The sequence below is a fragment of the Coregonus clupeaformis genome, chromosome 21 (assembly GCF_020615455.1).
Source record: "Coregonus clupeaformis isolate EN_2021a chromosome 21, ASM2061545v1, whole genome shotgun sequence".
Taxonomy (NCBI): domain Eukaryota; kingdom Metazoa; phylum Chordata; class Actinopteri; order Salmoniformes; family Salmonidae; genus Coregonus; species Coregonus clupeaformis.
Window position 1 is genome coordinate 32,667,761 of NC_059212.1, and position 25,770 is coordinate 32,693,530.

Consider the following 25,770-nt stretch of genomic DNA (forward strand, 5'->3'; position numbering starts at 1 on the left):
CTCAGCTTCATACTGAATTCTCCATCCCCACCCCATCCTGAATACCTACCCACCTTCCATGACAGCGTCATATGATGGAGTAAAATATGATTCCATGTGTGTCTGGGTCTGTGTTTGGCTATTCAAGGTGCAAATGCCTTCTAATGCGATGCAGTAGCAAACAGCTAATGCTAGTCAATATGATACATAGACAGTGATAAAATGCATTGCCCAGAGGAATGTGTTATAGCAGATATATAGGTATGTGTATTGTGATGTTATTGCAACAGCAGGCCGCAGTATTAACTTATATGTGTTTGTTGTGTTGCTAAGGTGAGCTTACAGGACTGAGTTGAGCAGGGTTTTGTTCTCTCACTGACCGCTCCTACAGTCTATTTCCCTGACATCCCTGGTACTGATACAACATGCATGGATCAGCAGCATAACTTCACAATTAGGCCCTGGAAAGAACCAGGTGCTTATCAAACCACAGAATACTTTTAGGCGCAAGCGCTAAATCATACATTGAATGGAATCAGAACATAGACCGTAAAAAGCGAGAATCAAAATAATCAAAAACATATTTGGAATGGAATAACTTGTGTTACCACTTACTGTATGTTACCAATTTTGTTCAAATACAGTGTCATCATTACTTGGTTCTTAACAAAATCTTAAATTGAATATAATTTCCTTATGTTGGTGGTGGTAATAATGATGATACTGTACCATAGTCTAACTATATAGGCTTACAATATCATTCCTATACCTTTGTCAGTGTTTACTGTATAGCTGGCATAATCTAACTCTTGGGACACATGTTTGGCTCCCTAGCTGTTGCTGTGGTGATGATGGAGGTGATGTAAGTAGCTGAGTTTAGCTGGTGGGCTCTGCTCTGCTCCGCTCTGCGGTGGGTGCCACGCCAGCTGCAGTCGGGTGTCTGTTGCACATATTTACAGCCCCGCTCCCTGGGCTCGGCCTTGCAGGCAGGCAGCCCACACAGTCTGGTTAGCAACCTCAGCCTGGCTTCATCTCTGGATCACATTGTTGGACAGGAATGCCACTACCTCCTAAACCTGGAGCTCCATTGTGGAAAAGCAGAATGGGTTTATCTTAACCCATTTTTTCAAGGTCTGTGGAGGCGATATACATAGTACTACATAGAAATGCTTATCAGAGATTGTAGGCCTACTGATACAGTCATTGACGCAGGTGTGGACATAGATTTTTCGTACATGTATTTTTGATATATGGCACGATCACTGATGCGTCCTGTTTGTTCTAATTTAGATCGGTTTTTATAGTTTTGTAGTGGTGCTGTTTACAAACACAATATGTTGTAAACGGGTGTTTAAATATTCTGTTTACTAAACACGAACTTTGAACTTTGAAGTCATTATAATGGGTTAGCCACCAACACAATCATACCTACTGAACAAACATACAGGAAACATTCTCAGTCAATTGCAAAGTAGCAGCTGTACCTTTTACAATAGGTCCCTTGCTTGTATAAACTTGCATTCATCACATTTTCATAGTGCATAAAATGACATCTTGTGAGTATCTTTGGGCCAACCCCACATGGTTGGAGAGACTATTTTGAGTATATAGCTTAAAAAAAGGATAATTGAGTCCCTGGATAGAGGTGGAATGTATGCCCACCATGGAGACAGAGAGAAATACACCCACGACCCACCCCCCTCGCCACTATCGCCACCTGTTCCGCTTCAGACAAACAGTTGTAGATTGCATTGTTTCAATCTGGACTAAAAACACCCCAGCCCCATTGTGCTGCAACTGTCTGTCTGGCAGGCTGGCAGGCAGGGCCTGATCCGCTCCAACAGAAGGTGATGGCTCCTAGCTCTGCCGTGGTGCATTCCTCTGCCCTAACATCAGACACAAAGGGATCTCTGTCATATGGATTCTACTGTATCTGTTAGGCTTCTGCTTTTTACAGTAGCCCTCCTGAACCCTCCTGGCTGACTGGCTCCTTCCTGCCTACGGCTTGGAGATTCTTTGTTTCTGGACTGCAACTGAACACCTGTCTGTCCTACATTTTCAGAATAACAAGCACATGTAATAACAAGCACAATGTAATCTAGAGACCATAGACAGTATGATTTCAACTCTATTAGTTAATTTAAATGAACTGTTTGAAGCCCAGTAGTAGACCTATTGGCAGCAGACATCGTAGTAGGTGGTGTCTTACTGTAACAATCTCACAGAGTACTCAATATTAAATTAATGAAAGAGTATATCAACCCAGTTCATTGAGTTAATTTGATAGACATAGTTAGATTACAGTATGATTGGACAGATCCACGTGGCAGGCAGGGCATTAAGTCATAAAGTCACGAAATCAGCATATTTCCATAGGCTCTAATAGTGTATTAGGGTCTAATAGTGTAGTCTATTTGTTCAGTGGGAGTAAAACCCTGACTGCCAGGCTCCGTTACCTGAAGCGCAGGCATGTGTGAAGTCGGGGCAGGAATTCTGCATGGAGCCAACGACACGGCAGTGGTCCGTCATTATACAATTGTTTATGTGTGTCACGATCGTCAGGGAGAGTAGACCAAGGCGCAGCGTGATGAACGAACATGTTTAAACTTTATTATCTTTAGTGATAATAGACAACAATAAACAAAACAAGAAACGACTCGTGAAGTCCACGGTAACAATGACCAACACGGAACAAGAACCCACAAACACAAAGGGAAAACAGACAGTTTAAATATGGCTCCCAATCAGAGACAACCAACGACAGCTGACACTCGTTGCCTCTGATTGGGAGTCACTCTGGCCAACATAGAAATAAACACAACAGAAAAGAACACACCCTGGCTCAACATATAGAGTCCCAGAGCCAGGTGTGACAGTACCTTCTAAAAGGCGCGGACTGCGACCAGCGCCTCAACTTGAACAAAACACATGGTTGGAGAGACTATTTTGAGTATATAGCTTAAAAAAGGATAATTGAGTCCCTGGATAGAGGTGGAATGTATGCCCACCATGGAGACAGAGAGAAATACACCCACGACCCACCCCCCTCGCCACTATCGCCACCTGTTCCGCTTCAGACAAACAGTTGTAGATTGCATTGTTTCAATCTGGACTAAAAACACCCCAGCCCCATTGTGCTGCAACTGTCTGTCTGGCAGGCTGGCAGGCAGGGCCTGATCCGCTCCAACAGAAGGTGATGGCTCCTAGCTCTGCCGTGGTGCATTCCTCTGCCCTAACATCAGACACAAAGGGATCTCTGTCATATGGATTCTACTGTATCTGTTAGGCTTCTGCTTTTACAGTAGCCCTCCTGAACCCTCCTGGCTGACTGGCTCCTTCCTGCCTACGGCTTGGAGATTCTTTGTTTCTGGACTGCAACTGAACACCTGTCTGTCCTACATTTTCAGAATAACAAGCACATGTAATAACAAGCACAATGTAATCTAGAGACCATAGACAGTATGATTTCAACTCTATTAGTTAATTTAAATGAACTGTTTGAAGCCCAGTAGTAGACCTATTGGCAGCAGACATCGTAGTAGGTGGTGTCTTACTGTAACAATCTCACAGAGTACTCAATATTAAATTAATGAAAGAGTATATCAACCCAGTTCATTGAGTTAATTTGATAGACATAGTTAGATTACAGTATGATTGGACAGATCCACGTGGCAGGCAGGGCATTAAGTCATAAAGTCACGAAATCAGCATATTTCCATAGGCTCTAATAGTGTATTAGGGTCTAATAGTGTAGTCTATTTGTTCAGTGGGAGTAAACCCTGACTGCCAGGCTCCGTTACCTGAAGCGCAGGCATGTGTGAAGTCGGGGGCAGGAATTCTGCATGGAGCCAACGACACGGCAGTGGTCCGTCATTATACAATTGTTTATGTGTTCACGATCGTCAGGGAGAGTAGACCAAGGCGCAGCGTGATGAACGAACATGTTTAAACTTTATTATCTTTAGTGATAATAGACAACAATAAACAAAACAAGAACGACTCGTGAAGTCCACGGTAACAATGACCAACACGGAACAAGAACCCACAAACACAAAGGGAAAACAGACAGTTTAAATATGGCTCCCAATCAGAGACAACCAACGACAGCTGACACTCGTTGCCTCTGATTGGGAGTCACTCTAGCCAACATAGAAATAAACACAACAGAAAGAACACACCCTGGCTCAACATATAGAGTCCCAGAGCCAGGGTGTGACAGTACCCCCTAAAGGCGCGGACTGCGACCGCGCCTCAACTTGAACAAAACAGGGAGGGCTGGGTGGGCATACCTCCTCGGCGGCGGTTCTGGCTCCGGCCTTGCCCACCACCCTCCAATAAACCCCCCATAGCGCCCCTGGTCCAGTCTGGCCCCGCTGGCTGGAGCTAAACTGGACATAGCAGGAGCGGTTAGCTTCAGCTCCGTAGTGGAGCAGTTGACCGGTACCTTACCAGGCACCGGTGACCCAGGCACGGGTTGTGCTGGACTGACGACGCGCACCCCTGGCTTGGTGCGTGGAGGAGGAACGGGCCTTACCAGGCTGACGACGCGCACCCCTGGCTTGGTGCGTGGAGGAGGAACGGGCCTTACCAGGCTGATGACTCGCACCCCTGGCTTGGTGCGTGGAGGAGGAACGGGCCTTACCAGGCTGACGACGCACACCGTAGGCTTGGTGCGTGGAGCAGGGACAGGCCGGGCTGGGCTGGCGACGCACCCCGTAGGCTTGGTGCGTGGAGCAGGGACAGGCCGGGCTGGGCTGGCGACGCACCCCGTAGGCTTGGTGCGTGGAGGAGGAACGGGCCTTACCAGGCTGACGACGCGCACCCCTGGCTTGGTGCGTGGAGGAGGAACGGGCCTTACCAGGCTGACGACTCGCACCCCTGGCTTGGTGCGTGGAGGAGGAACGGGCCTTACCAGGCTGACGACGCACACCGTAGGCTTGGTGCGTGGAGCAGGGACAGGCCGGACCGGGCTGGCGACGCACACCGTAGGCTTGGTGCGTGGAGCAGGGACAGGCCGGGCTGGGCTGACGACGCACCCCGTAGGCTTGGTGCGTGGAGCAGGGACAGGCCGGGCTGGGCTGGCGACGCACACCGTAGGCTTGGTGCGTGGAGCAGGGACAGGCCGGGCTGGGCTGGCGACGCACACCGTAGGCTTGGTGCGTGGAGCAGGGACAGGCCGGACTGGGCTGGCGACGCACACCGTAGGCTTGGTGCGTAGAGAAGGGACAGGCCGGACCGGGCTGGCGACGCACACCGTAGGCTTGGTGCGTGGAGCAGGGACAGGCCGAACCGGGCTGTGGAGACGGATAGGAGACCTGGAGTGAAGAGCGGCCACAACCCGTCCTGGCTGAATGCCTACCTTCACACACTCTGTGTGAGGCATCCGCACAGGACGTACAGGGCTGTGTACCCGTACTGGCATACCAGCACGTGACACTGGAGCAGGATATCCGGGACCACGGAGAGGCATTGGAGACCACGAGCGTTGAGCCGGCACACTCCGTCCTGGCTGCATACCCACCTTTGCACGACACGTGCGGGGTGCTCGCACAGGACGTACAGGACTATGCCGGACCACTCGTGGCACAGTACGCCGCTCCGCATACCGCGGAACCTGCCCCGTCCCATGCTGCCATGCCTGAGTACGGGAAGTTGGTTCCGCTCTCCATCCAGGCTCCGCCAACCTGCCTTCTGGCCCCCCTAACCCGGTGGCCTCCTCTCCAAATCGCCCTGTGGCAGCCTCCTGCTGCCCAGCCGCCCATGCCGTGTGCCCCCCCCTAAAAATTTTCTGGGGTTGCCTCTTGTCCGTCCGACGATGACACTGCTGACGCCGCTGCTCCTCTCTCGCCAGGGCCTTAATCCTAGCCCAAGGTCCCTTGCCCCCGAGCATGTCCTCCCAGGACCACGATTTGCCCACCTGGGCCATCGCCAACCTCTCCATCTCCTTTCCCGGCGCTTCCTCCCATGTCCAGTCCAAGATCTGCCCCTGGACACGCTGCTTGGTCCTTGTAAGGTGGGTTCTTCTGTCACGATCGTCAGGGAGAGTAGACCAAGGCGCAGCGTGATGAACGAACATGTTTAAACTTTATTATCTTTAGTGATAATAGACAACAATAAACAAAACAAGAAACGACTCGTGAAGTCCACGGTAACAATGACCAACACGGAACAAGAACCCACAAACACAAAGGGAAAACAGACAGTTTAAATATGGCTCCCAATCAGAGACAACCAACGACAGCTGACACTCGTTGCCTCTGATTGGGAGTCACTCTGGCCAACATAGAAATAAACACAACAGAAAGAACACACCCTGGCTCAACATATAGAGTCCCAGAGCCAGGGTGTGACAATGTGCTATAATTCAGTCAATATATATATATATATATATATATATATATATATTCTCTCAATAAAACGTTGAGTATCTCACTCCATTATGCAGCTGTGTTAAATGTATCTGTACGATCCCGGCTGTCTGAGTCGGGTCCTGTCTGGTGACTAGTGTTCCGGTTCGTAATCTCCAGTTTCCCGAGGGTTCGGGAACGCTCCGGGAGCGCTCTTGTTTTCCGCACCTGCATCCCATCAGCAATCTGCACACCTGGTCCTGATCATCACCCTTCTTAGGCTCTGGCCTAACATCCAGTTCCCTGCCGGATCGTTAGCTACGAACATCTCTCACCCGGAACCTTCACCCAACCTCTGCCTGATGGTCGGCGGCTGCCGAGCCAGTACCGGACCAACCACTGCACCCTCAACAACCCATCCACGCCACCCGCTCTGTTCCCTGGATTATTCAGCCTCACTCGGAATCTACTAAATAAACACTCACCTTTCTCTCAACGTACCTTGTCCTTGTCTGCTTCTGGGTTCTGGCATAGTAAACCGTGACAGAACGATCCGGCCAGTCAATGAACCCAGCGGACCTGGACTCGTTCGCCATGCTATTACCCAGCAGGAGAAGATGTTGGGCCATCATAGCACGGTACTACAGGAGATCGCGTTGTCGTTCGGAACCTTTCTACCGGTCTGACGGAGGTCCAGAACCAACGTAAGTGTCCGGTGGAGGATCCACTACCGGTTTCACCCATCTCGCCTGCCGCTTCTGAAGCTGTGTCCATCCGTGAGCCCAAGGTTCCGACGCCGGATAAATATGAGGGGGAGCTGGGAAGATGCCGTTCCTTCCTTATGCAGTGTGGATTAGTGTTCGATCTACAGCCCTACTCTTATGCCACAGACAAGGCTAGGATAGCCTTTGTGATTGAGTTGCTGCGTGGTCGGCGCTGGAGTGGGCTTCAGCCGTTTGGGAACGACAGGATCCCCTGCATGGCTTCATACCAGGGGTTCACGGCCGAGATGAGAAGCTCTTCGACCATTCCGTCCGAGGGGGACGCAGCTAGGCGCCTGTTTTCGCTTCGCCAAGGAACTGCAAGCGTGGCCGACTTCGTGATCGAGTTCAAGGCGTTGGCTGTGGAGAGTGGGTGGAGCGAGTCGCTGCAAGCGGCCTTTTACCAGGGTCTGTCGGAGCAGCTCAAGGATGAGTTGATCTCCTATCCGGAGCCCTAGTGACCTGGACAGCTTGGTAGCCTTGTCTATTCGGGTGGATAATCGAGTCCGAGAGCGAAGGGGAGGGAGAAGCAATGGGGTCCGTCCAATCGATCAGCTTCTCAGTTCCCAGTCGGGTCGGGTGGTGGACCAGAACACGTCGATCATTCTCCACCACAATGGATTAGTGGAGAGGTCCTCTCTCCCGATTCTGAACCCATGCAAGTGGGGCGGCACGGGTTAACCAAGGAGGAGCGTCAACATAGACGTAAGACCAACTGCTGCCTCTACTGTGGTAGCTCGGGACATTACATCTCCACTTGTTCCCGGCGGTCGTCAAACTGCCCGGCTCGCTAAAGTTGGGAGGACTTTTAGCGAGCCAGTTTCAACCTCTCAGTACCTCTGTCAGACCCCGTTTCCCGGCTACCCTTGTGAACAGGAATCAGAGCTTAGCGCTTAACGCTTTTATCGATTCAGGTGCCGATGGAAGCTTTCTTGATGCCGAGTTGGTGGAACAGCTGGGGCTTTCCAAGGAGCAATTGCCGGAAGCCATTGAAGCGACCACTCTGAACGGCAGTAGTCTGGCACGTATCACGATGAGGACTGAACCGGTTAAGATGCGGTTGTCGGGGAATCATTCTGAGATGATTTCATTCTTCATTCTGCCCGTCTTCCCATGTTCCTCTGGTCCTTGGATACCCCTGGCTGAAGGAACACAATCCCACGTTCGATTGGGTGACGGGCAAGGTAACGAGTTGGAGCCTTGATTGTCATGCTAACTGTCTCAAGACTGCCTGCCCCCATTCGGTTCCCAGTCAGGTGATTGAGGCTAAACCCCCAGATTTGTCCCTGGTTCCCGAGACATATCACGATTTGGGGGAAGTTTTCAGTAAGCAGAAGGCTCTGTCACTCCCTCCCCACCGACCATATGATTGTGCCATCAACCTGGTCCCTGGAGCTGTCTACCCCAAGGGAAGGTTATACAGTATCTCCCGACCTGAACGTGAGGGCGTTGGAGACCTACATCAAGGAGTCCCTAGCTGCTGGTCTCGTTCGTCCCTCGTCATCACCCCTGGGGGCAGGATTCTTCTTTGTGGGTAAGAAGGATGGCTCTCTTCGACCGTGTATTGATTATCGGGGGTTGAATGACATCACGGTCAAGAACAAGTATCCCCTGCCCTTGATGAGTTCTGCCTTCGACTCCTTACAGGGTGCTACGGTGTTCACCAAGCTAGACCCTCGCAATGCGTATCACCTGGTCCGGATCAGAGAGGGGGGACGAGTGGTTGACGGGTTTCAATACACCGATGGGTCACTGAGTATCAGGTGATGCCGTTTGGACTGACCAATGCTCCAGCGGTATTCCAGAGTATGGTGACGCGTCCTGAGAGATATGATCGGTCTCTTTGTGTTTGTTTACCTGGACGACATTCTGATCTTCTCGAAGGAACCTTCCGACCACGTCCAGCATGTCCGGCAGGTTCTGCAGCGATTGTTGGAGAATCGCCTGTTCGTGAGGCCGAGAAGTGCGAGTTTCACGCCCACACGACATCCTTTCTCGGGTACATCATCTCCAGGGGAGAGATTAGGATGGACCAGGAGAAGGTTAGAGCCGGTTCTGGAATGGGCCCAGCCCGGTACGAGATTGCAGCTCCAGAGATTTTGGGGGTTTGCGAATTTCTACCGCCCAGATTCATCCGGGATTACAGCGCGTGGCCGCGTCCGTTAACTGCCTTGACTTCCAGTATCAGGACCTTCAAGTGGACTCCGGAGGCGGATCGAAGCGTTTCTGGATTTGAAGAGGCGATTCACCAACGCACCGATTCTCTCTCAACCGGACACGGCCCGTCAGTTCGTCGTTGAAGTGGGCCGCGTCTGATGTGGGAGTTGGCGCCATCCTGTCGCAGCGATGCTCCACGGACAGTAAACTCCATCCCTGCGCCTACTACTCTCGTCGCCTTTCGCCTGCGGAGAGGAATTACGATGTGGGTAACCGGGAGCTTCTCGCGGTGAAACTTGCCCTTGGAGGAGTGGCGCCACTGGTTGGAGGGGGCGGGAGCAACCGTTTATTGTCTGGACTGACCACAAGAATCTTGCTCGTGCAATCGGCTAAACGTCTCAACTCCCGTCAGGCCAGGTGGGCGTTGTTTTCCGACGATTCAAGTTTGCCCTGACGTTCCGACCTGGATCTAAGAACGGCAAGGCGGACGCCTTGTCCCGGATGTTCTCCAAGACGGAGGAGAGTGGGTCCAAGACCGAGACAATCCTCCCCCGGAACTGCGTCGTGGGAGCAGTTATGTGGAAGATTGAGGAGGAGGTGCTGGCGGCCCTTCGGACTCAGCCCGGTCCCGGTAACGGTCCACCCGGTCGGGTTGTTTGTGCCTGAGTCGGTTCGTCCTGCTGTCCTCAAATGGTCCCACGCCAGCAAGATGGCTTGTCACCCTGGCGTGGCTCGGACAATGGCGTTTCTTCGCAGAACGTTTTTGGTGGCCTGCCATGGCCGAGGATACTCGGGTTTGTTGCTGCCTGTCTCAGTGTGTGCGCAGAATAAGAGTACCAATCGGCCCAGCTCTGGACTACTTCACCCCCCTTCCTATTCCCCGGCGACCATGGTCGCATCTGGCCCTGACTTCGTCACTGGGTTGCCCGCTTCTGAGGGGAACACGGTCGTTCTGACTATCGTGGACAGATTCAGCAAGTTCGCCCACTTTGTGCCTATTGCCAAGCTTCCCTCTGCCTCGGAGACGTCCGAGATCCTGGTTAGGGAGGTTTTCAGGGTCCACGGTTTGCCCAGTGATATCGTTTCCCGACCGTGGCCCTCAGTTTACCTCTGCTGTCTGGAAGTCCTTCTGTTTGGCCATTGGAGCTACAGTCAGTCTCACATCTGGTTTTCACCCCCAATCCAATGGTCAGGCGGAGAGAGCCAACCAGAAGATGGAATCCACGCTACGCTGTCTGGTCTCTTCCAACCCCACCTCCTGGGTCTCTCAGTTGCCTTGGGTTGAGTATGCCCACAATACTCTTCCTACATCTGCCACTGGGATGTCTCCCTTCCAGTGCCTGTATGGCTACCAACCTCCCCTGTTTCCTTCTCAGGAGAAGGAGCTCTCAGTGCCTTCTGTTCAGGCCCATATTACGTCGTTGCCACCGGACCTGGCATCGGGCCAGAAAGGCACTCCTTAGAGTTTCGGATCGGTATCAGCTCCAGGCGAATCGTCGCCGGATCCCGCTCCCACCTATACCATCGGAGATAGGGTTTGGTTGGCCACACGGGATCTTCCGTTACGGACTGAGTCTAGGGAAGTTGTTACCGAAGTTCATTGGTCCGTTTGTGGTGGAGAAGGTGATCAATCCAGTGGCAGTTCGACTCAAACTACCGAGGACGCTCAGAGTCCATCCCACCTTTCATGTCTCCTGCCTCAAGCCTGTCTTCCTCAGTCCTCTGTTGCCTCCTCCGCCTCCTCCTCCTCCTCCTCGAATGATCGGAGGTGGTCCTGCCTACACGGTGCGTCGCATCATGGATTCCAGACGGCGGGGCCGGGGTTTCCAGTATCTCGTGGACTGGGAGGGGTATGGCCCTGAAGAGAGGAGTTGGATTCCCGCGGCGACAGGTCCTAGATGCGGACCTCATCAGTGACTTCTACCGCCTCCATCCTGGCGCTCCGGGAGTCCGCCCGGTGGCGTTCGTCGGAGGGGGGTACTGTAACGATCCCGGCTGTCTGAGTCGGGTCCTGTCTGGTGACTAGTGTTCCGGTTCGTAATCTCCAGTTTCCCGAGGTTCGGGAACGCTCCGGGGCGCTCTTGTTTTCGCACCTGCATCCCATCAGCAATCTGCACACCTGGTCCTGATCATCACCCTTCTTAGGCTCTGGCCTAACATCCAGTTCCTGCCGGATCGTTAGCTTTATGAACATCTCTCACCCGGAACCTTCACCCAACCTCTGCCTGATGGTCGGCTGCCGAGCCAGTACCGGGACCAACCACTGCACCCTCAACAACCCATCCACGCCACCCGCTCTGTTCCCTGGATTATTCAGCCTCACTCGGAATCTACTAAATAAACACTCACCTTTCTCTCAACGTACCTTGTCCTTGTCTGCTTCTGGGTTCTGGCATAGTAAACCGTGACAGTATCAGAACTGTATTTTTGGTGAGAAGGTGAGAACACTCTGTAAACATGCAGTGAGAGGAAGGTGAGAACACTGGGGCGTGATTAGGCTTGGGCGGTATCCAGATTTTCATATCGTCATACCGTCCTTCTCTTATCCCGGGATTTACGGTATTAACTGCATAGCACACAAGGGGGTGCTAAAAATGCAAGAAAAGCCCATTGGGTCTCTATAACCAGAATATATATATATTTTTTGTGCAAACTAATAATAACATAGACACTGGTAGCTAAATGCTAACGAGTGAAAACGAACATAAACTAATTGCAAAGACAGGCAAATCCAGCTCTTAAAAATATACAAGCATAGCTAGTAGCTACCGAATGTCATTTTCGGTGAGTGTGGACATTTACACGCAAAAGTGAACAAGATTAATTGTGCAAATGTGCAAAGTTGTGATGCACGCGTTTCTGAAGGAAGGGCAGTATGTGTACACGGAGCAGAGGGGAGAAGAATGGAGGAGAAAAAAACGCTAGTAGGAAGCACAGGGGAAAATGGCAGCTGTACATAACTCATCCAAAGCTCTTTGACTTCTGGCAGAAAGCCATTATAAGATATTTTATGGCAAACATTTACACTACCGGTCAAAAGTTTTAGAACACATACTCATTCAAGGGTTTTTCTTAATTTTTTACTATTTTCTACATTGTAGAATAATAGTGAAGACATCAAAACTATGAAATAACACATATGGAATCATGTCGTAACCAAAAAAGTGTTAAACAAATCAAAATATATTTTATATTTGAGATTCTTCAAATAGCCACCCTTTGCCTTGATGACAGCTTTGCACACTCTTGGCATTCTCTCAGCCAGCTTCACCTGGAATGTTTTTCCAACAGTCTTGAAGGAGTTCCCACATATGCTGAGGACTTGTTGGCTGCTTTTCCTTCACTCTGCGGTCCGACTCATACCAAACCATCTCAATGTGGTTGAGTTCGGGGGATTGTGGAGGCCAGGTCATCTGATGCAGCACTCCATCACTCTCCTTCTTGGTCAAATAGCCCTTATACAGCCTGGGTCATTGTCCTGTTGAAAAACAAATGATAGTCCCACTACGCCCAAACCAGATGGGATGGCGTATCACTGCAGAATGCTGTGGTAGCCATGCTGGTTAAGTGTGCCTTGAATTCTAAATAAATCACAGACAGTGTCACCAGCAAAGCACCCCCACATCATAACACCTCTTCCATGCTTTACGGTGGGAACGACACATGCGGAGATCATCCGTTCACCCACACCGCATCTCACAAAGACACGGCGGTTGGAACCAAAAATCTCCAATTTGGACTCCAGACCAAAGGACAAATTTCCACCGGTCTAATGTCCATTGCTCGTGTTTCTTGGCCCAAGCAAGTCTCTTCTTCTTATTGGTATCCTTTAGTAGTAGTTTCTTTGCAGCAATTCGACCATGAAGGCCTGATTCACACAGTCCCATCTGAACAGTTGATGTTGAGATGTGTCTGTTACTTGAACTCTTTGAAGCATTTATTTGGGCTGCAATTTCTGAGGCTGGTAACTCTAATGAACTTATCCTCTGCTGAAGAGGTAACTCTGGGTCTTCCATTCCTGTGGCGGTCCTCATGAGAGCCAGTTTCATCATAGCGCTTGATGGTTTTTGCGACTGCACTTGAAGAAACTTTCAAAGTTCTTGAAATATTCCGTATTGACTGACCTTCATGTCTTAAAGTAATGATGAACTGTTGTTTCTCTTTGCTTATTTGAGCTGTTCTTGCCATAATATGGACTTTGTCTTTTACCAAATAGGGCTATCTTCTGTATACCCACCCCCTATCTTGTCACAACACAACTGATTGGCTCAAACGCATTAAGAAGGAAAGAAATTCCACAAATTAACTTTTAAGAAGGCACACCTGTTAATTGAAATGCATTCCAGGTGACTACCTCATGAAGCTGGTTGAGAGAATGCCAAGAGTGTGCAAAGCTGTCATCAAGGCAAAGGGTGTCTATTTGAAGAATCTCAAATATAACATATATTTTGATTTGTTTAACACTTTTTGGTTACTACATGATTCCATATGTGTTATTTCATAGTTTTGATGTCTTCACTATTATTCTATAATGTAGAAAACAGTAAAAATAAAGAAAAACCCTTGAATGAGTAGGTGTTCTAAAACCTTTGACCGGTAGTGTAGTAGTACGTTGCATACAAGTATAACTTCATCACCTCATGTGCACCGCACAACAGAGACTCACCGATAGATATTGACTGCTCACCAGCTCCCGACGTCTCCTGTTGCGCTATTTACAAACAAACACGTGACTGGCTCAACTGTTCTGCGGAACTACGGTAAGCTTCATAATGTAATATAATGTGACAGGTGAAATGAAAAACGCAATCTGCTTAATCTCCTAACGTATTGCACAAGTTGACTGCAGGTATTAACTTCAAAAGTAGCTACAAATATTCTAATTTATTGAAAAACTTCAAATAAATATATTGATAGTATTGACTGTATTGAAAAACCATCCTGTGTCTTTTTCCAAATACCCTGGTATACGGTATATACGGTATGCCGCCCAAGCCTAGGCGTGATGGTGCGAACACTCAGTAAACATGCAGTGAGAGGAAGGTGACATCACTGGGGCATGATGGTGAGAACGGTGTAATGGTGGGAGGTTGCCGAGGCCTTGCCTGCTCTGCTCTCTGGGGTGATAACTGGAGTTTATAGGAGAGATCTGGACACTTAACGCCCTTTGTATATGGCTTCTTTATGGGGGTCACTGGCAGGAATTTGGACAGCTAGAGGGGTGAGATGTGACAACTCAACCTTTTTGACCCTCCACACCCACCGTCCTTCATAGATATGATTAACACTCCTGTTCCTGTGGCCCAGGCCTTTAGATTTAGGGTGGAGATCATTTCAAGTGTTATGATGAGTAAGACAAATATCCCAGTTCATGTTGAGTTTTAGTGCCCACAGAGCTTGTCTATTCAATTCTGCTTCATGTCTTTGCAGCACATACCAGGAGTCTGGACTGGGACTGTTATCATGTCACCAAGATATTTCAGGCTGCTCCAAACAGAAGGTGCTGGATATAAGTCAAGTCTGAATATTTAGACGGGCAGGATGGGGGGATGGAAACAGAGCCCTGAGACAGAAAAGAACAGAGCATTGGCAGGCCAGGCCAGGCCATTCTCTCTCTCTCTCTCTCTCTCTCTCTCTCTCTCTCTCTCTCTCTCTCTCTCTCTCTCTCTCTCTCTCTCTCTCTCTCTCTCTCTCTCTCTCTCTCTCTCTCTCTCTCTCTCTCTCTCTCTCTCTCTCTCTCTCTCTCTCTCTCTCTCTCTCTCTCTCTCTCTCTCTCTCTGCCAGGAGACAGTTGTATTCTTCTGACAGGTTGTCTCTACGCCTTTTCTCAGGCATTATTTTTTTCTCTATGGATTATACTCTCTGTCCTTTCGTATTTTATTGTTTATTAATAGGGGAGAGAGAGACAGAGGGAAATATAATTGAATTCAGTGAAATTCAAATGCCTCTTCTATTCTATATTAGGTGTAGTCTATACAAATATAAACTCAGCAAAAAAACAAACGTCCTCTCACTGTCAACTGCGTTTATTTTCAGCAAACTTAACATGTGTAAATATTTGTATGAACATAACAAGATTCAACAACTGAGACATAAACTGAAGTTCCACAGATCTGTGACTAACAGAAATTGAATAATGTGTCCCTGAACAAGGGGGGGTCAAAATCAAAAGTAACAGTCAGTATCTGGTGTGGGATTGTGCCCATAGGCGACGTTGTTGCTGGTGAGGACCTGCCTTACAACAGGCCTACAAGCCCTCAGTCCAGGCTCTCTCAGCCTATTGCGGACAGTCTGAGCACTGATGGAGGGATTGTGTGTTCCTGGTGTAACTCGGGCAGTTGTTGTTGCCATCCTGTACCTGTCCCGCAGTTGTGATGTTCGGATGTACCGATCCTGTGCAGGTGTTGTTACACGTGGTCTGCCACTGCGAGGACGATCAGCTGTCCGTCCTGTCTTAGGCGTCTCACAGTACGGACATTGTAATTTATTGCCCTCGCCACATCTGCAGTCCTCATGCCTCCTTGCAGCATGCCTAAGGCACGTTCACGCAGATGAGCAGGGACCCTTGGCATCTTTCTTTTGGTGTTTTTCAGAGTCATTAGAAAGGCCTTTAGTGTCCTAAGTTTTCATAACTGTGACCTTAATTGCCTACCGTCTGTAAGCTGTTAGTGTCTTAATGACCGTTCCACAGGTGCATGTTCATTAATTGTTTATGGTTCATTGAACAAGCATGGGAAACATTGTTTAAACCCTTTACAATTAAGATCTTTGACGTTATTTGGATTTTTACATATTATCTTTGAAAGAAGGGGTCCTGAAAAAGGGAAGCTTCTTTTTTTGCTGAGTTTATATGCGATGCATAGATGTGTCATGTAAAGAGAACAAGGGTTGATGGAATAGGGAATGTTTTTCCTAAGCAAATGAGGGATTTCAGTAACAGAACTTCTAAGTTAGAAATGGCTGTAATTATGTTGCAGCTTAATCAACATGGACCGCATTATAAACACTGATAAAGTTCTGTAGTGGTCGCTGCAGCATGGAGGAGAGAGAGACAATGGGTGCTAGTCACACAGTCAATCGCTGTCATTTTTTTAACACAGTCTGAGCACAATCAAATCAATTGCGGTCAGCCTCCCTCTAGTCATTAGTGTGTCTTAATTATTCAATCATACAGTGCGCTTAAAGCATCAGACAAGCTCAGTGCATTTAGTTGATTTGATGAAAACACATAGGATGTGTCTATATATGGAAAAATACACATACATTTTTTTTTTACCAATTGATTGGTCGAAAGAACAGATGGCTCTTGACCAAGATTTTTTTAGTCGGGGACAGCCCTAAATGGGAGTCAATTCCAAAATTCTGAATTGAGCCCAACCCTGATGCCAATCCACAGTCAGGATTTGCTTTTATTCTATGAAGTAATTCATGTTTTATACCTGTACAAGGAAAGGAGAGTACACTTTTTGTGATGTTTGTAGGACTTTAGAGATATTTCATAGGCAGTTACTAGAGAATCAGTTTGTGGTGGGTATTTTTAATCTCACTAATTGATCTGTTTGGTCTCTATGTTTTATGTGTGAGCTGTGTTCCTCTGGCCTAGAAGATTGTCACTGTTGTGTGTCACTTGTCAATGACAGGTTCCTGAAAGCAGTGGCATGCCCTGGCATGGGGGGAGAGGGGGGAGAAATGTGACGGCATGGCAGGAATCTGAGACTGGCCCATGTGCCAGTCGGCATGTCTCTGCCCCCCCTCCTCACCCGGCTCCCCCCCACCCTCCATCCCATCCCAATGCGTGTGAACGAAAATCTTCCTGCTCCTTCCTCCTCAACAAACCCAGTCCCAGTCTATTGATAGTAACCTCTCTGCTCTCAGCCAAGACTTTGCCTTGCGTCTGTTTTTAGGTCTGACAATATGCAGCCTACGTTTTGTTTGTGTGCTCAGAATCTCAGATGATCTTTTTTTGTTCCCTGTGCATCCTGTAGCATGGTGGGTGGAAGTGTTCTCTGATTAGCTTTGAGACACGCCCATGAGCAATAGAGGTCAGAACAGGGTGTTTGCCAACAGGGTTAAGACGAGCTATAAGATTGCTCACAAATCATTGTCTTTAAGACTTCCACTCATTCATTTTGCTTCTAAACTTAGATCTTTGCACACTTATCTAGGCTACTTGTTGAAAGCAGAGCTTTTGACCAGCAGCTGGGAGTGTTCTGTAATGGTTTTAGTGTGTTGACATGGCAAGACAAGACCAGGCTCAACATACTATCTGACCCCCTGAACCATCCTCAGATCAATCAAACCCAAATGAACTACTGGTCATTTCTCAAGGTGGGGGGATGCAATCCTTTAAGTTAATTGTGGAGCCTGGTTGACAAGTCTCAGACTCCTCGGCCAAGAGTTTGCTTTGCTTTGATATCTCTGTTAGCACAGCTCTTCCTCGTGCAAAGAGAGGCAAGGAGAGACGAGGGAAGACGGAGAACTTGAACGCCAATGACAAAAGCATGTTGGGGTTTTGAAGGCTCGGAAGAATCCTCGACTAGTGTGGGCCTGCCTTTATCCTTTTCAACTCTGCAAAAAGCAGCCAGTTTTAAAGCAGGGCCATTATTTTTTGAAGATCATGTTCTTTGTTAGATACAGTTTTCATGCAGTATGTTAAGCTAATGTGTGCATGCTCTTGTATGTTTCTCTCTCATGTTTTAGGATCTCTGCTAATATAATTTCAGCTTGCAGCCTTAAAAGCAGAAAAGTGGGGGTGGGGTGGTCAGGTGTGTTTGTTTACACTGCAATTGCCACGTCTGTGTGGTCTGATGTCATAAGTTCTAATTCCAAACCATGCAAGCTCCATGCCAGCCACCACAAAGACGGCTTTGACTGTTGAAAAAAGCAGCTTTTCAATTCTATGTAATCGATCTGAAGTAACCCACTCTTGAGCCCTGATGATGATGATGGCGAGAGAGGAACATTGAGTGTGGAAACATAGCCGTGGGGGCCATAGAGAAAGGGTAGTGTACACTGGGGAACAATGATCATCATCTGGTGCTCTTGTAAAGCCTGTGTTTTCTGATGGGAGAGATATCTCTCCAGAGGGCTTGGAGGATGGGTGTTTCAGAAGCACCTGCAGCAGTTTCATCCACTCTCAACACAGGTCTCATTGAGCCTCTATAATTTTCAATGCTTGTATTTTAATGTACCATACTACATGAGCACTTGAGGGCCACATAGTTGTGATATGAGGAATACAAGTTTCAAGTCAACGGTTATTAAAAGGAAGGAAAGCAGACACAGTATTTGATTTGACCCGATGCCCAACGGCTAAGCCAGCAGGTTTCAGGGCATTAAGCTGTGGTGGTTTTTGCTAGCCAGAGGAGGTACAGTAGAGTAGATTATTGTTGTTGAAGTGATTGTGCTCGAGCCTTCACGTGAAAGGAAATTGAGAATTGTCTGAGGCTGAGGCTGAGCCGTCTGCCAAGACTGAGCTGGTGTTAGTGGACCAAGGCACAGGAAACCACAGCGTTTTGAACCAACGACTTCTACTGCCAGAATCCATTAACAACTTGTTTGTAGCCCTTTGTTTTACACTGCTGTACTCTTTGTGCTAATCTTGTTTTCAGCTCTTCCATGTGGCCTACGTCCTCATCAAGTTTGCCAACGCCCCGCGGCCTGACCTGTGGGTCCTGGAACGCTCCCTGGATCATGGGAAAACATACGCTGCATGGCAGTACTTTGCTCGTAAGTATTGATGTTTATTTTTAAATTCACACCATGTGCACAGTATACATATTTGGGTATTATGCTTGTGCTTTTCAAGGCTCTTGCTTGGGCAGGACTGACATTTACATTTGAGTAATTTAGCAGACGCTCTTATCCAGAGCGACCTACAGGATCAATTAGGGTTAAGTGCCTTGCTCAAGGGCACATCAACATATTTATCACCTAGTCAGCTCTGGGATTCGAACCAGCAACCTTTTGTTTACTGGCCCAGGCTAGGCTACCTGCCGCCCTAACTTGAAAACTGTTGAATACAGATGAATGTGGTACCTTCAGGCATTTGGAAATTGCTCCCGAGGATATACCAGACTTGTGGAGGTCTACAAAGTTTTTTCTGAGGTCTTGGCTGATTTATCTTGATTTTCCCATGATTTCAAGCAAAGAGGCACTGAGTTTGAAGGTAGGCCTTGAAATACATCCACAGGTACACCTCCAATTGACTCAAATGATGTCAATTAGCCTATCAGAAGCTTCTAAATTTTCCAAGCTGTTTAAAGGCACCGTCAACTTAGTGTATGTAAACTTCTGACCCACTGGAATTGTGATACAGTGAATTCTAAGTGAAATAATCTGTCTGTAAACAATTGTTGGAAAAATTACTTGTGTCATGCACAAAGTAGATGTCCTAACCGACTTGCCAAAACTATAGTTTGTTAACAAGAAATTTGTAGAGTGGTTGAAAAACAAGTTTTAATGACTCCAACCTAAGTGTATGTAAACATCCGACTACAACTGTATATACAGTGCTATGAAAAAGTATTTGCCCCCTTTCTAATTTTCTCTACTTATGCATATTTGTGATACTGAATGTTATCAGATCTTCAACCAAAACCTAATATTAGATAAAGGGAACGTAAGTGAACAAATAACACAACAATTACATATTTATTTCATAAACAAAGTTATGCAACACCCAATTCCCCTGTGTGAAAAAGTAATTGCCCCCTTACACTCAATAACTGGTTGTGCCACATTTAGCTGCAATGACTCCAACCAAATGCTTCCTGTAGTTGTTGATCAGTCTCTTACGTCGCTGTGGAGGAATTTTGGCCCACTCTTCCATGCAGAACTGCTTTAACTCAGTGACGTGTGGGTTTTCAAGCATGAACTGCTCGTTTCAAGTCCTGCCACAACATCTCAATTGGGATTAGGTCTGGACTTTGACTAGGCCAATCCAAAACATCCAATTTGTTGCTTTTTAGCAATTTTCATGTAGACCTGATTGTGTGTTTTGGATCATTGTCTTGCTGCATGACCCAGCTGCACTTCAGCTTCAGCTCACAGACGGATGGTCTAACATTCTCCTGTAGAATTCTCTGATACAGAGCAGAATTCATGGTTCCTTCTATTAAGGCAAGTCGTCCAGGTCCTGAGGCAGCAAAGCATCCCCAAACCATCACACCACCACCACCATGCTTGACCTTTGGTATGATGTTCTTACTGTTGAATGCAGAGTTTGGTTTTCGCCAGGCATTACTGGAACCATGTCGTCCAAAAAGTTATACTTTTGAATCATCTGTCCATAGAACGTTCTTCCAAGAGTCTTGATGATCATCCAGGTGAAGATCTGATAACATTCAGTATCACAAATATGCAAAAGTAGAGAAAATTCGAAAGGGTACAAATACTTTTTCATAGCACTGTACCTGCCCCTACAGACTCACCAGCCTGCTCTCAAAGTGAATACATGTCCAGTCTCTGTGAGGCACCTGTGTAAGCACACACACCTTCCCAGCAGAAACAGCTGTGCCTCATCTCTCCTTTTGAATTTCATTTTAGGATTCTCTTTGTCTTCTTCTGCTCTGATCTCTCTCTCTCTCTCTCTTTCTCTCGCTCTCGCTCTCTCTCCCTCTCTCGCTTTTGCACTCTCTTGATGTCTCTCTCTCTATCTCTGGAAGACTTATACACTCCTGGCTCTACGTATTAAATAGTCTTGATTCTTGGTATTCAGCAGATGTATTTTCACAAAAATGCCAGCGATTTTTCACTGTTCAACATTCCAATTTAGATTCAGGGTTACAGTCAAGGCCCTGCAATAGACTAGCGTCCTCTCCAGGGGGTGTACTTGTACATCAAGCTGCCTCATGCTACAGAAACAGGATATAGACTCCTGCTCTATGGGCCGTTCTGGCTCGGACAAGGCTACATGCTTATTTTTTCTTATAGTGATGGATATGATCAGAGGCAAAAGATGCAGATGAAGAATTTGATGAAGAAAGTATTTTAGAAAGATAACCACCAAGGCCCGGCAAGGTGGGCCCCTTATAGAGAGATTATGGTATTTCACCACAGGAGGCTGCTGAGGGGAGGACAGCTCATAATAATGGCTGGAATGGAGTCAATGGAATGGTATTAAACACATGGAAACCATGTGTTTGATGAGCTTGATACCATTCCATGTATTCCGTTCCAGACATTTCTATGAGTCCGTCCTCCCCAATTAAGGGGCCACCAACCTCCTGTGTATTTCACAGACCACTCTTTGTGTTCTTGATATCAGATTCTAAAAGGGAGTGCATTGAGAGGTTTGGCAAACAACCGAATGGACGCATAGTTCGAGATGACGACCAGATCTGCACCACAGAGTACTCAAAGACCGTCCCATTGGAGAACGGAGAGGTGAGAAACTCCCTGAATGGGAGGTGCTGAATCCTGTAAAATGTACCAAAAGACTACTACTTCTGTAGATTGATGGGGATATTTGTGTCTGAGTAATGTTGTGTTGTTGTCCAGATTGTGGTGTCCCTGGTCAACGGTCGCCCAGGCTCTAAGAACTTCACTTATTCTCCAGTGCTGAGAGATTTCACCAAAGCCACCAACATCCGCCTGCACTTCCTCAGGACCAGCACTCTGTTGGGGCACCTCATCTCCAAGGCCCAGAGGGACCCCACTGTCACACGCAGGGTGAGACTGAGTCACACAACAGCAGGACAGGCACCCAATTGAATTCAGTTCAGATCAATTCAGATCAGTTCAACTCAACTTTACTTAACCCCCTCAGGGTCAACAAGGAATGCATCGTCAGCAGAGTACAAACCCACAATGACATTGTCTCACACCAACCTGTTATGTGTAGCCTACCTGCTGCCTCATTGCCCAATGGGACAAGATGGGGAAAAGGCTCATGTAGCCCCCCTGAGCACCTTTCTGCTGACAAACACACTGACTTGATTTCTCTCTCGCTGCACATTCCTTCCTCCTGGTCAGGGCTCCCTGCCAGAGCTGTCTGTCCAGTCTTCATCAGAGAACATCAAATCAAATCACATTTTATTAGTCACATACACATATTTAGCGGATGTTATTGCAGGTGTAGCGAAATGCTTGTGTTCCTAGTTCCAACAGTGCAGTAATATCTAACAATTCACAACAATACACACAAATCTAAAAGTAAAAGAATGCAATTAAGAAATATATAAATATTAGGACTAGCAATGTCGGAGTCCGGAGTATAAATATCAAATCAAATCAAATTTTATTGGTCACATACACGTGTTTAGCAGATGTTATTGCGGGTGTAGCGAAATGCTTGTGTATATGTATATATACAGTTGAAATCGGAAGTTTACATACATCTTAGCCAAATACATTTAAACTCAGTTTTTCACAATTCCTGACATTTAATCCTTGTAAAAATTCCCTGTCTTAGTTCAGTTAGGATCACCACTTTATTTTAAGAATGTGAAATGTGAGAATAATAGTAGAGATAATGATTTATTTCAGCTTTTATTTCTTTCATCACATTCCCAGTGGGTAAGAAGTTTATATACACTCAATTAGTACTTGGTAGCATTGCCTTTAAATTGTTTAACTTGGGTCAAACGTTTCGGGTAGCCTTCCACAAGCTTCCCACAATAAACTGGGTGAATTTTGGCCCATTCCTCCTGACAGAGCTGGTGTAACTGAGTCAGGTTCGTAGGCCTCCTTGCTCGCACACGCTTTTTCAGTTCTGCCCAAAGATTTTCTATAGGATTGAGGTCAGGGCTTTGTGATGGCCACTCCAATACATTGACTTTGTTGTCCTTAAGCCATTTTGCCACAACTTTGGAAGTATGCTTGGGGTCATTGTCGCATTTGGAAGACCCATTTGCGACCAAGCTTTAACTTCCTGACTGATGTCTTGAGATGTTGCTTCAATATATCCACGTAATTTTCCTTCCTCATGATGCCATCTATTTTGTGAAGTGCACCAGTCCCTCCTGCAGCAAAGCACCCCCACAGCATGATGCTGCAACCCCCATGCTTCACGGTTGGGATGGTGTTCTTCGGCTTGCAAGCCCCCCTTTTTCCTCCAAACATAACAATGGTCATTATGGCCAAACAGTTATATTTTTGTTTCATCAGACAAGAGGACATTTCTCCAAAAAGTACGATCTTTGTCCCCATGTGCAGTTGCAAACCGTAGTCTGGCTTTTTTATGGCGGTTTTGGAGAAGTGGCTTCTTCCTTGCTAAGCGACCTTTCAGGTTATGTCGATATAGGACTCGTTTTACTGTGGATATACAGTGAGGGAAAAAAGATTTTGATCCCCTGCTGATTTTGTACGTTTGCCCACTGACAAAGAAATGATCAGTCTATAATTTTAATGGTAGGTTTATTTGAACAGTGAGAGACAGAATAACAACAACAACAAAAAAATAATGCATGTCAAAAATGTTATACATTGATTTGCAATACATTGACCCCCTCTCAATCAGAATGATTTCTGGCACCCAGGTGTCTTTTATACAGGTAACGAGCTGAGATTAGGAGCACACTCTTAAAGGGAGTGCTCCTAAACTCAGCTTGTTACCTGTATAAATGACACCTGTCCACAGAAGCAATCAATCAATCAGATTCTGAACTCTCCACCATGTCCAAGACCAAAGAGCTCTCCAAGGATGTCAGGGACAAGATTGTAGACCTACACAAGGCTGGAATGAGCTACAAGACCATCGCCAAGCAGCTTGGTGAGAAGGTGACAACAGTTGGTGCGATTATTGGCAAATGGAAGAAACACAAAAGAACTGTCAATCTCCCTCGTCCTGGGGCTCCATGCAAGATCTCACCTCGTGGAGTTGCAATGATCATGAGAACGGTGAAGAATCAGCCCAGAACTACACAGGAGAATCTTGTCAATGATCTCAAGGCAGCTGGGACCATAGTCTCCAAGAATACAATTGGTAACACATTACGCCGTGAAGGACTGAAATCCTGCAGCGCCCGCAAGGTCCCCTGCTCAAGAAAGCAAACGTCAGCCTCGAAACCTTAATGACTTGGAGAAGATCTGCAAAGAGGAGTGGGACAAAATCCCTCCTGAGATGTGTGCAAACCTGGTGGCCAACTACAAGAAACGTCTGACCTCTCTGATTGCCAACAAGGGTTTTGCCACCAAGTACTAAGTCATGTTTTTCAGAGGGGTCAAATACTTTTTTCCCTCATTTGAGATGCTTCAAATAGCCACCCGTTGCCTTTATGACAGCTTTGCACACTCTTGGCATTCTCTCAACCAGCTTCACCTGGAATGATTTTCCAACTGTCTTGAAGGAGTTTCCACAAATGCTGAGCAACAGGGAGTACAGGAGGGGGCTGATCGTGCACCCTTGTGGGGTCCCTGTGTTGAGGATCAGCGTTGTGGAGGTGTTGTTTCCTACCTTCACCACCTGGGGGCGGCCCGTCAGGGAGTCCAGGACCCAGTTGCACAGGGCGGGGTTCAGACCCAGGGCCCCGAGCTTAATGATGAGCTTGGTTGGTACTATGGTTTCTCCCGAGTGGTGCAGTGGTCTTAGGCACTCTAGCTGTGCCACTAGAGATCCTGGTTCGAATCCAGGCTCTGTCGTAGCCGGCCGCGACCGGGAGACCCATGGGGCGGCGCACAATTGACCCAGCGTCGTCCAGGCTATGGGAGGGAATGGCCTGCAGGGATGTAGCTCAGTTGGTAAAGCATGGGTACGATTCCCACAGGGGGCCAGTATGAAAAATAAAAAAATAATGTATGCACTCACTAATTGTAAGTCGCTCTGGATAAGAGTGTCTACTAAATGACTAAACATTTAAAATGTAAGGCTAAGCTGTAGTCAATGAACAGCATTCTTACATAGGTATTCCTCTTGTCCAGATGGGAGAGGGCAGTGTGCAGTGCGGTGGCGATTGCATCGTCTGTGGATCTATTGGGGCAGTATGCAAATTGAAGTGGGTCTAGGGTGTCAGGTAAGGTGAAGGTGATATGATCCTTAACTAGCCTCTCAAAGCACTTCATGATGACAGAAGTGAGTGCTACAGGGCGATGGTCATTTAGTTCAGTTATCTTTGCTTTCTTGGGTACAGGAACAATGGTGGACATCTTGAAGCAAGTGGGGACAGCAGACTGGAAAAGGGTGAGATTGAATATGTCTGTAAACACTCCAGCCAGCTGGTCTGCACATGCTCTGAGGACGCGGCTAGGGATGCTATCTGGGCCGGCAGCCATGCGAGTGTTAACACGCTTAAATGTCTTACTCACATCGGCCACGGAGAACAAGAGCCCATAGTCCTCGGTAGCGGCCCGCGTTAGTGGCACTGTGTTATCCTAAAAGTCGGCGAAGACGGTGTTTAGCTTGTCCGGGAGCAAGACGTAGGTGTCTGCGACGTGGCTGGTTTTCCCTTTGTAATCCATGATTGTCTGGAGTCCCTGACACATACGTCTCCTGTCTGGGACGTTGAATTGCGACTCCACTTTGTCTCATTACTGAAGTTTTGCGTGTTTGATTGCCTTACGGAGGGCATAACTCTACTGTTTGTATT

The 25,770-nt window shown here is 47.5% G+C and overlaps 1 protein-coding gene across 5 annotated transcripts in view; it reads left to right on the forward strand.

Annotated features, from left to right (window-relative positions):
- LOC121535295 (laminin subunit alpha-3) overlaps positions 1 to 25,770 on the forward strand; it is a 140,032-nt gene that overhangs the window by 10,169 nt on the left and 104,093 nt on the right. For all 5 annotated transcript variants that reach the window (XM_041842205.2, XM_041842206.2, XM_041842208.2 and 2 more), the window contains exons 3-5: positions 18,856 to 18,973; positions 21,513 to 21,631; positions 21,746 to 21,916. In XM_041842205.2, the coding sequence (XP_041698139.2) occupies positions 18,856 to 18,973; positions 21,513 to 21,631; positions 21,746 to 21,916 (408 nt within the window). The remainder of the gene's footprint in view (positions 1 to 18,855; positions 18,974 to 21,512; positions 21,632 to 21,745; positions 21,917 to 25,770) is intronic.